The 12,052-nt window shown below is 39.6% G+C and overlaps 1 protein-coding gene across 2 annotated transcripts in view; it reads right to left on the bottom strand.

Annotated features, from left to right (window-relative positions):
* Positions 1-555: 555 nt before the first annotated feature.
* Positions 556-12,052, bottom strand: part of DMTF1 (cyclin D binding myb like transcription factor 1) — a 42,186-nt gene continuing 30,689 nt past the window's right edge. For both annotated transcript variants that reach the window (XM_025872802.2, XM_025872803.2), the window contains 8 exons: positions 10,289-10,517; positions 8,944-9,095; positions 7,446-7,655; positions 4,744-4,829; positions 2,431-2,586; positions 1,554-1,925; positions 865-1,012; positions 556-690 (listed from right to left, as the gene is read on the bottom strand). In XM_025872802.2, coding sequence (XP_025728587.1) covers positions 581-690; positions 865-1,012; positions 1,554-1,925; positions 2,431-2,586; positions 4,744-4,829; positions 7,446-7,655; positions 8,944-9,095; positions 10,289-10,517 — 1,463 coding nt within the window. In that variant the 3' untranslated portion in view covers positions 556-580. The remainder of the gene's footprint in view (positions 691-864; positions 1,013-1,553; positions 1,926-2,430; positions 2,587-4,743; positions 4,830-7,445; positions 7,656-8,943; positions 9,096-10,288; positions 10,518-12,052) is intronic.

Raw genomic sequence — 12,052 nt, 5'->3', positions numbered from 1 at the left:
ACCCAGCCTGAATCAGCTCCCACTGCCAGCAATGGGTAAACCAACAGTAACGGCCACACAATGCCCTCCTAGGTCTCTGTACGGGATGCTGGGCACCTTTCAAACTAAGGGTACTTAACGTTTCTGAGCGTCACTGGTAAGCGCTACACCATGTTGATGGGATGTCTCCGAAATACGAACCGGCCTACTTGAGACTGGATAGAGCCATGTCCGATCTTTAGAGATGAATATGACTGCTTTGTAAAACGAAGTAGATAAGCTTTGGTGACTGTAAACTTCTCTCAGTAGCTGAAGTGAATGAAATTCCCTGCTGACAATGAACACCAATCACAGGGATCTACGCAGTTAAGACCTCCATACTCAGTTTATCTACACACTGTCCTAAGACTGACCTCAGATGGTATATTTAAAGGAGGTAAATAGTCATAGCAGCAACATGTATGTGGCTTAAGCACTGTAGCTATTTAAAAGCCAAAGGAATGGTGAATTAAGCCTCTTGGGAGTTGCTCCTATTTCTTTGGAGATGTTGTAATTAACAGTGTGGCTTCTCTGCCTGAGCTACCTGTCTCTTAAGAATTACCTAATGACAGTTGACCAAATCCTCAACATCCTTTGAGTCTTCTGAAACAGGACTGCCCAAAGATGATCCAATGATATTTGATTCTTCTCGATGATGTTGAAGTATGGGATCTGTAATGAGTTAAGTCTTAAGTAAGTTTACATGTATGTACTCTAATCCATGTCAAGAAGGTATAGTAACTACTCGACCAAAGTGCAAAATCTTAAGATGACTACTGTTGGATCAAGTAGCCTGATGTTTCCCTTAAGATTTATCAGGCACATGACGGAGTTATATCACAGTACCTGTTAGTGTTGTCAAAGGCAAGACAGATTCAGTATCTATAACATCAGATGCCTGGATAAAGCCATGAGGTGAAGGAACGATAAGTATGGTTTCATCATCAATGGCTGTTTGATCAACTTGTTCTTCTATGGTAGGAGACTCTAGATCCTAAACAGTAGCAATTAAAAAAAAAAAACAAAACATTCTGACTCCTATTTCTTAGTTTTCCTTAAGATCCCAAACACGTTTAGGTTTAAAAGGACTTCACAAACATTATCCCATTTTATAAAGAAAAGAAAATTATAAAGCCTAAAAATGGACAAAACGGAACTTAAGGAATTCAGTTCTAGGTCCCCTGAACGTAGGAGAAACAACGCTGTTACACTGGGTAAGTAAGGTTGCTAAGCTGTACCACAAAGACCTACTACTAACCACGCACCTGAAAATGGTTCCATAGGTCCCAACAAACAAGTCTCAATCTATTGGAAGGGTATGGGGGAAAAGTTTTGGTGCTAAGGCTGAGCAACACACTGCCGTCTCATACTTGTGAGGTCATAGGTAGCGTTTGCATCTGATTTTGTGTCCAGAGAAAAAGGGAAGTTGGTGTAGGACCCCCTCCCCCCCATAAATTATTGCTAGGCTTTTTCCAAAATGAAGGTTTAAGGCTCAAGGCAAGAACCCAGAGGGTGTTCCCTTAACTGCAACTTACCTCAGTAACATACGCACGGGCTAAAGGAGATGACTCCTCTTGTTTAAGGTCGGTGTCAGAGATTCCTTCCGCTCTGACCATAACACTATTCATCAGTTCTGTGCTATTTTGGTCACCGAATCTGGATACATGAGCATCATTAAATGATGGCTCTACAGTTATCTTAGGCTGATGAATTTCATCTGGGAAAGTGTCTGCTTCTAGGGCATCTGGAGGCTCAGGAAAATCAGATGAGTGAATATCACTATCTACTGTCAGTTCTGCTTGGGATATGGAAGAAGTGATGTCTTCCGTGGCAACAGTCTGAATGATGACTCGTGGTGTGTGACACTGCACCGTGACGTTGTCACTTGTGTTTAACAAATGTTCTGGCTATAAAATGTCAAAGAAAATGATCAATGGCAAAATGAGAAAGTCCAAACCAGACTTCAGTTATAGGTGACAACTACCATTTACAGGTGGCACCTGCCTGTCCCTCCCCTGCCCTCTCACCTCTGGAACTGCAGTGGTCTAGGACCTCCCCCCAATCATTCCATCTCATGTAAGGAGACACACGGGGGTAAGGGTTATACCCCAGTAAAGGCAGAGTAATGGTGTTGTAAAACTATGCTCCTAAGACAACAGCAGTAGGAAAAATTGTTTAAATAAGTGGACTCTATTAGTTCTGGCTCTTAAACTTAGTGGCATTTGATCCTGGTCCCTAACAGGTACTCAAATACTTAAAACAGACTACATAATCCATTTCTCCCCTAGACCTATTGTTATTATTGAAGGCACATGGGTCCTCATAGTATTAAAAACAAAAAGTTTCTGGTGACACTTATCAGCCAGTCTTCTCTACAGAAACTAGAAAAATCAAGGAACTGATGTAACATACGGATAAAGCGTGAACAATGATCTGTTCAGGAGAAGCAGGTGCAGCAGCTGTCAGGGTTACTGTAGGACTAGCCGTCAGAGTGAGGGGAAGGCCTTGGCTTGAGCTTGTCTGAAGTAGGTAGGTGCCTGGAGTGCCAGTGGGCTGTAAATGGAAAGACTGAAGCAAAAAAATTAAGATCAACATAGGTGCAACAGACTGAGTAAATAAGCTTACTTAAGTCTAGCTTTATATCCAAAATGGGGTCTTTAATTTACGAGCCACAAATGTACTTCCCAATCCTGAAGGTGCCCTCAAGTAACAAAATGAAGAGTGTAATACTGACTTGTCCTACGTCCTTAAACTTGGAGGTTAAACAGAGAACCTTGATCCTGCTCTTCACTCCCATGTATTTCTATGGTCTGGTCTTAGCCATTTATTTCAAGGCACCAAGACATGGTAGCATAAGCCACTGTGTCCAGTGCAGTAACCCGCACACAGTCTTCCTTCACTGTCTGTCTAGCATGTAAAGAATTGGCACTCTCCCCACTTTTTAAAAGTTTCACATTTTTGAAAAGGTACTACAGAGTTTACTTGAACAGATTTTTCCCATAGTATAATTTTAGGAACTATTTTTTATACTAAGGAGAAATGTACAGAGATAGTAATTAGTGTTCTGAATGAAAAAGAGTAACTTTGAAAAGCTGGTTAACTGATAATAAGTTTATCTTGATAGGTTTCACAGAACTGTCACAAAACTATTCAACTTCTATGCTTGATAATTTGAGTCCGGTTTATCCTACTCTCCCAAAGGGAAAGTACTTGCACTTACAGGGTGATGTTGAAGTCCTAGAGCCTGTGGTCTTTTGTACTGATGTTATAATAGCTCTCCTGGTACTAGCTCAATGAAAGTAAGTTTCCTTATTGCTAAAGCAGGCATAATAACTACCTCAGGGAAGGGGTTGTGGGCATTACAGATTATTACAAAATGGTGCCTGGCACACAGTAGGATTCAAGTAGGACTCAATTTCTTTCCTCCCTCTCCATAGAAGTAAAAGCTGATCATTTACAATTTACAATTAGTAAATTAGATATGGTCAGATAGTAAATACTTCACGTATTAAATATATGCATTTTATTTCAGTTCCTGTAATGTTCATGATTTTTTTTTGAAGCTGAGGCAATATCATCCTTTATTATTTAGGACAGAAGTCTCTAAATATTTGTGACCCAAATAAGTAAAAACCTGAACACATATACTCTAAGTATATGTATGTATATTATTTGGCCAGGGGGAAGAGAGGAGGTGGCCCAAAAGAAAGTTTTCAACCTGTGACAAAGGGTTATATTACACATCCCTATTTTGGAGACCACAGGATTAGGAAGTGGAAGCTTAGGTTAAGTAAATTGCTAGTAGAGGTTCCAAAGTTGTTCTAAAAGAGAACCTTTAGCCATGTCGACTATCCTCATGGGATCTGACTGTGCAGATGATAAACTTTTGCACTAATAGCCCTATGTTTTTCACAGCAAATAAAGCTTGACATAATTTAAATAAAACCTACTTTATATTTTCTTCCTGAAAAATGAGCTAATTCTGGGTATTACCCATTTTATAAAACAGGACAAGAATGGAGACTTAAAAAGTTACCCTACTTCACCCAAAAGAAACGCCATTCAAATTAGCCATCTTGGTCCTTAGCTCCCCAAAACCTCTTAGCATAGGCAACCAGTAATCTTTTTGTCTCTACAGATTTGCCTATTTTAGACACTTCAAATAAATGGGAGTCAAACACTCTATGGTATTTTGTGGCTAGTTTCACTTAGCATAACATTTTCAAGGTTCACCCTTGGAGCATGTATTAGTACTTTGTTCTTTACTGCTGAATAAATGAATTATTCAGAACTGATGGCTCAGATGTTAACTATACTGTTTCACCTTCAGAAGAACTACAAGGTTCTTTTGTAAAGTGGCTATACCATTTAGGACTGGGACTTTTAAATTCTGTATCCCCAAAGGCCAGTACAATAAACTTTTTGGTTATAGATGGTATTTGTTTATGACTCAATACAAATCCATAGCATGCACCCTCCTCATTAAGCCCTGTCACGGTCATATGTAAAAAGAGCACGTTATTGGTTTAAACCTCTACAGATGAAGAAAAAGTGGAAGTCTGATTTATGTCCTCATTTAACGATCTGGCCTCAAAAACATGGACATAGCTGCACTGAAGGCCAATCATGTTTTTATTTCATTTGTTTATATGGTAACAGTGCTAAAACCAGTGATTTTTCTTACGCATAAAATGCCCGATTTCTGTTTTGTGAAGTGTTACTCACTGGAAGAATCTCAAATGCCTGTAGTGTTCCACTGTTTAGTGTTATTGTTTCCGAGTCAACAGTAGCAGCAGGGGACTCTGTTGAAGCTGTGGTAGGAACAAGGACAACAAAATAAAACACGTAGTCTCATAGTGAATAATTTGCCTGGAAACTGGAAGTCATTTGCATTTCTTACGAGAAGGAATCTAACAGATTTACCTGGGATGGCACAGGTTGGTGGTTAGCAAACCATGGCTCATATCCAAATCGAGCCCACGACCAGTTTTTGTAAAAAGTATTTATAGGAACACGGCCACACCTATTTATTCTCCACAGTTGCTTCTGTACTATAAGGGCAGAGTTGACTAGCTGTTACAGAGAGTATCTGCTAAGCCTTGGTAGAGATCACAAAATAGTTCTAGAAGAGGAATACCCTAAGAACTAACTTACAAGTCAATAGGAACTTGGTAAAAAATAAATTTTCCTGGACAATCTGATAAGCAGTATGGATTCCTAGAACGTTAGTCCCTCAAGACCAGTCTTCTGTTCCAGCAGCATTATTCCCAAGCAAATAGCTTGCTTTGAACCTACTAATGTTCAGAGACTATCTGTCCTGCCTACCTCATGTAGTTGTTGGGAGGAACCACAAACATGAAATATAAGATAGTATTATTTCAGGGGCACCTGGGTGGCTCAAGTCAGTTAAGCGTCTGCCTTCAGCTCAGGCCATGATCCCACTGGGATCGAGTCCCATGTCGGGTTCCCTGCTCAGTGAGGAGTCTGCCCTCTGTGCAACTCCTGCCCCGGGTTTGTGCTCTGTCTTAAATCTCTTAAAAAAAAAAAACAAAAAACAAAAAAAAAACCCCACATTTGGCTTCACAAGTGTTCAGAATGGTTTGATCCCTTATCCAGCTGAATTCCTGAGACCAGACGAAATCCAGGTCTCCTACTCCTCCGCCATCTCGCTCCGCCCAGCCCAGAAGAACACATTTGGGAGACTGAACAGTGCTTTAGAGATCACACAGTATATAATCTCTTTATGGGTGTGTCAGTTGAGGCTTTAGACTTGAGCAGTGTTGGTTATACCTGATCAAGGTTATAAGGAATTAAGACTAGACGAAACGTGGATCTCGGTGCTTTCAATTGCACGTGTAGTTAAATCCATGTGAAAAAGAATTTGGAATCATCTTGTGCAGTGTTTATTCCGACTAAAATACTTCTCAGTTGGAAAGGAAATGAGACACGTTTCAAAAGAAACACACCTGATTCATGTTACTATTTCTCTATCTGATGGAATCTTAAGATCATACCTAGAATAATTTAAAGTGATTCCAGATAAATAACCTTCATCATGGGTAAGCAAACTATGGGCAGGGGCAGATGTGGCTCAAGACTAAGAATGGTTTTTACATTTTTAAAAGATTGTTTAAAAACCAGAAAATTCCACAAAGACTTATGTGGACTGCAGTCTAACGTTTATATTTACTATTCTGGCTTTAAAGTTTGCTAGTCCCTGACTCCTAACATAAAGGAAGAAACAATCATGAGATTTTAGCCTGAATGCAAAGAATAACTGATATGGTATAAAACTCTTACCAACATTTCTTGCTGGAAGAAATAAAATTACATATTTAAAAAAAAGCCATCCTGTGAATATTAAGGTACCAAATCTAAAATGTCTGCATTCCCCGTAAGTACAGTCACCAAACAGCCCAGGAGAGTTCTAACAATCTCTGTGCACAATCTATATCCAACAGCTCTCATATTTACGGTGGACCAGTAATTTCAGTTGCTTTGTAATTCTTCAGGCTATAAAGTTAAATAAGCAGAGGGCTAAAGAAAAATTCTTCATGCATTATCACACTGGTAGAAAGCTAAAGCAAATACCCAAACTTAAATCAGAATTTTAAGACAGGCATGATTAGTTTAAAGGTCCCCAAGGTAACTTTGATAGTCATTGGATATATGAATATATATAGTGTCACCACAACCAGTAGACAGCCCAGTGATTCTCAAAAAGTGAAAATCCTTAGGGTGTTTTTTATTTGCCATAGTGATTAGGAAGTACTACTGCAAGGGACACTGAGCATCCTGCAATGTGTAGGACAGCCCTGCCAACAACGAATTATCTCACTCAAAATGCCAATAATCCCAATTGAGAATAACATACAGCAACTGGTATACTCTTGGTAATGACCTTTCCATAGGCATGGCATTTAGGTAGACAAAAGAAATGAGAAAAAAGTGAAGAACCATCTGGTTCTGAGAATTTTATTCTCCTTCCTTTTCTGTTACTCTACCATGGAAAAAACTATCAACTTGGCTTAGATTGCAGGAAATAAATTTCTTCTCCCTATAACAATTGTTCGGTTCTCATAATCTCATTAAACACAAAAAATATCAGAGGCAAAGGAAAAAAAAAGAATAAAAGAGTTCCCACAGGAAACTGGCTCTTTACTTCCTGAAGAAAATCTTCAATCTCATCAAAATCATTTCTTCTACACACGACTTCAAATCCACCCCCAATTTGTGTGTCTCTGGTGAATTACTACAAATGATGTGCCACCTTAGGACCGCTATTTCCTTGCTCAATTGTAAAATGCCTTAGAGTGCCTCTGTCAACTTGCACAAATTCCTGTCAACATTCTAGAAGAATGAAAGGTGTTAGAGCTGTTACCAAATCATACAGGTCCAATAGCAAGGAGTCTCCAGTAAACACTTACAGACATGGGTGATCTGGACTGGAATCTGCAAGGCTGTCATGGGGCTTGGAGAGATGGCTGTATTGTCTTCCAAGCGGGCGACTCTGATCTGAACATGCTGGACACTGGAATTGGAATTACTGTTTGGAACTCCAGATCCTGATTTATTCTCCAAAAGCGTTGGGTTGTTTTTTTGATTCTCATGTAACTGTTTAAGACCTTTTATTAAGACTGAAGGGAGATGGGTAGACAAAAAGAACATTGGTTCTCCGACAGACCACCATCTAAGCAGCAAGGGAGGTGGGGGTAAGGAGGGAAAGTATTTGGAATAAATAATTGTACACTGCATGTGAGATCTCAGCAAAATAACAATAAAAATATTTTAAAGCTGCAACCCGTCTGGAAATTTCTGGAAACATTATCCATCACAAGAAATTTAAAAAATTCCTAACATAATGTTATTCTTGCCACCTAAGATACATTAAAAAAACAGCCATTGTGAGGAACATGAAAATAAAACCTTCACTATGTCCTAGGGCTTCAGGATAAAATTCTTACTATTTAGGAAGAATATTGTTAATGCAAAGTAGCTTATTTCCTTTTTTAAGTGAATAGTGTACTTTTCCTCCACACACACCAAGTACTCAAGGATGCTTGACTGTTTTAGTTTAACTCACAACTCCAGAGTAGCAGCTCATTTTTTCCAAACAGTAATACGCAACCACCTTGAATTCTTGTGCAGGAAAGTCAAATCTAGACTTGCCCCATTCTACTAGTCAGGATAAGCTACCAGTGCTCTCAGGTGATAACTGCAATCTGGGTGGGTTCATGCCACACTAGTATTCACTCACTCTTCCGGTTTTAACATCAGATTTATAAATTTATAACTACTTAATTTTTAAAAAATCTTATTTTCATCAAGCCAAAGTTCTTCAGCATTTAATTTTCCTTGGGAAAAATGGTGCACTATACTAAGGGGAATGAATTTGATTGCCTTAATTAAAGGGACTGGACAACTTAGTTTTTGCACCTTGGTGCAAAGCAGGCTGCTATGCCTCACTTTTAAGCAAACCCAACTTAAGATCCCTAGATTTACATAATAAATGAATTATAGATTTAGTCTTTATACTATAAAACCACCAAGAAAATCTCTAAATGATAAACCCAGTTGGAATACGTGAAATTATTCAACACACAAAAGTCGATTCAAACCTAAGTTTTCAGAAATCCATTTTTGTACACAATGTGTAAAACTGTTTTCTTCTTCACAGTTTATATGAGAACAAGAATGTGTATAAACGTGTATATTTTAGTCTTAGGTGCTTTGAGAATTACACACCACATCAATTCCTCAAGGGAAGAAAAGACAGTTACCCAAAGAAATACAGGAGATATTTAAGTGAAGATCTACTAAGATTCGTAACTCTTTAGCTGAGGCAAAGAACTTCTGACTAAGTGAGTTTTGAGGAGTAAATATGGTAAGACGAGGGAAGGACTTAAGAAGCAAATAATACGTTACCAGGGAATGAAACATCCTTATGATTTGCAATTTGCCTTTTGATGGTCCACCATTTACTTCGAAGCCATTGTGGTGAACGGACACTGCTCCATCCCTCCGCTAACAGATCCCAGTTGATGTCATTTTCATCAGCTACATCAAGCTCTGCTATCCTACAGGTTACAAAACAAACATCTGTTAGAATCTGTTAATGGATTTCTCTGGAAGAACCCTCCTCTGACTACACATGATGGCACTGGCAATAAAGGGGACAGCAGCTTTTGTCACGGAGAAGCTACTGTTAACTACATGGGAAAGGATTTCAAGGGTGCAGAACTGCTCCCAGAGCTGAGACCTATGACTGAGCACTAGGCAAGAGCCTTTTGTTAATGGTACAAGCAATGGGCCAGGCCGTGAACAGTCAGAAGCCGATGAAGCACTGTAAAGGCAGGGGAGTAGCTAAAGGTTAGAAGTGGGTAAGAACAGGGTTAGTTATATAGTGTTTTGCCATGTTTTAGAGTGTGTCATAGCAAGTTATTTCCTAGATCTGAGCTTTTCCATGTCTGTAATAAAAATGTTGAGAAATGAGCTATTTGCAGATGACTGGTTAAAAGAAGTATATTAAAAACAAAACCCAAAATAAAATGCTAGAAAGACAAAAACAATACTCCAGCAGCAACCAAAACAAAAACCACCAAAATGATAGTACCACTCAATCGGGGGTATGAATGGTCTGTTTTCTAGCTTCAACTGTCATGATGGTTTTCATTTTCAGGAGGGAGTAGCTTTTATTGCTTCAGTGTCTCAAACATTTTCTTGTTGGTATTTCTGCCCACTTGAATCACTGAGTCTTAATGGTTATACTGACTAACTTAAAAAAAAAGGTAAGTGCCTGACTGGGGCCAGTGGGAAGGTGTGGGGTAACTGCAGACTGGGCCCCCTTCTTAGCAATCTTAGCACAGGAGCCCAAGATTGAAGGGCATGGAGACTGAAGAGCCCTCTTCCCCTGCACATGGAGCCCCTCCGCTAGCACTGAGGCACATTGGTGGGACAGTGGCAAGCTGCAGGGCCACTGTCTGTGCCGTACCTGTTCTGTGGACAGAGAGAGGACTTCAGTCTCCACGCCTTCAATCTGGTACTTTGCACGAGCACTAAATCCACTAAAAAGGAACAAACACAAAACAAAAAAAAAAGAGCTCAATATGAAATGCATAGGATCTGAAAGATCCTCCATGGATCCTCTCTCTACGGAAAGGATGCTTTTCAGACATTAGGCATCTAGGGAAACCAAAAGAGGAAATACCACAATCAAGACAACTACAGCTATTAAGCAGCTTTTGTTATTAAAGGACTTAATGACACAAACCTAAGGATGAGATTGATTTCATCTTCCTTGGTCCATTCAGTACCTCCACTCTGTTTCCAGTTCAGGTAGTTGAGCCATTTAGAACGACACTGCTTTTCTGAGCGGGTCCCGACTCGCTCTGCCACAGCTGCCCATGACACGCCCTGTGTCACTATGTCACCTGGCTCAGTGCTTGTCAATTCATGAACCACCTCTGCAAGTCTCTTTTCCTCTTCTTCCGTCCACTTCCCTGAAAGAAGGAAATCATCTAGACCACTACTGCTACTTTTTTTTTTTTTTGCAAACCAGATTCAGCCCTGTATTTCCAAGGACTGATGGAAGTACGCAGCAGCACCAAAAGTTATTTCTGAACGACCCTGGGACGGGAATCTGCACATATCTACTAAGACGGTTGCGCCTGACTAGCCCAGTAAGGTTCTTGATTACAAAAGAAGATATAGAATCCTACTAGAAAATACTGACCAACTCCTTATGGAAAGAAAAACTATGCAATACATACCTAGAAAAAATTATACACTGTCAAGTTGCACTAATCCTAAGTGGGAAGAGCTTCATGGTAAGCTCAATGGAGATCCTTCATTAGAGGAATGAATGATGAGAGACAAGTGGAGTAACTCCTATGGGCTCCTACCCACTTAAGTAAAAATGGAAACTAGGTTTATACCGTCTCCTGTCCCCACTACCCCAACTCTAAGATACTGTGATAAAACGGAAGTCTGAGACTGGTATTCACACGATTTTACTCCAGGTTTTCCTAAAGCCATAAACCAGTAATGACACCAAATGATCCTCTTGGTCTTTTCTTAAGGAACTTGAGCAGAAAAACATTTTTTTTATCCTTATACTTCTGTTTCCATTTTGTTACTAGTAGCTAAAAATGTCTAGAAAATTTGAAAAGAGCTGTGTGCTTGCATCAGGGATTCATTTATTGAACTTCTATTATGTTCTAGGCACAGTTCTGGATACCATATATTCAAGACAAAGTCCTGCTCTTCTACTTAGCATGGCCACAAAAGGGGTTCTGTACTCACAGTGCCTTACATAAAACTCTGGGGTCAAATCCTAAATCTAGAGCTCCTATTCCTGCTTCATTCATTAAGCTGTCATTAACCACAGAATGACAAGAGTTGGTGGGATTTATGTTCTCAGTGCCTTGCAGGTCACAGGGCTGGTGGAATGAATGGTTAAACAGGAAATAGTCCCGATTCCACTTTGGTGGGGTAGGGACGTGAAAAAAGAAAATATATAACCTGGAAGCTTAACTTGGGAACTATTTTTCTGATTGAAAGACTGAGCAGATTGTGGCTCCTTCAGAGAATTTGAGGGCTAAAAGGGAACTATGAGATCACAGTTCCCTTCTCATATATGAGAATTACAGATCACCTCTTCTAACTCTTCATTTTAGAGGAGACTGAGGCTCAGAAAAGTTATGTGAGAGCTAATGCCGGAGCCTCAATACTGTTGTTGGTCACAAAGGGTGGGTTTAACAGTATCATCAGTGCATTTGTATATATTAAGAGTTAAATAGGCATTTGTGGTCTGTACTAGAGACGGAAACACTAATGACAAGTCTTTTCTATGGAAAAATATACTTGTTTGAAATAAGCAAACCAGAGCCACAGCACTGAAAGATAACTTTTTAAGATTTTATAAACATGAGTGGATAAGCTGTTGTTAACAGAAGCTCAACAGTTAGATGGGCTTAAATTAAAACTACTTCCTGGGCGCCTGGGTGGCTCAGTTGGTTAAGCGACTGCCTTCGGC

Source organism: Callorhinus ursinus, unplaced genomic scaffold, assembly GCF_003265705.2.
Source record: "Callorhinus ursinus isolate GAN/ISIS: 27379988/994484 unplaced genomic scaffold, GSC_fseal_2.0 scaffold12, whole genome shotgun sequence".
Taxonomy (NCBI): Eukaryota; Metazoa; Chordata; class Mammalia; order Carnivora; family Otariidae; genus Callorhinus; species Callorhinus ursinus.
The sequence above is the reverse complement of the archived record's forward strand: the minus strand, read 5'-3'. Positions and strand labels throughout refer to the sequence as shown.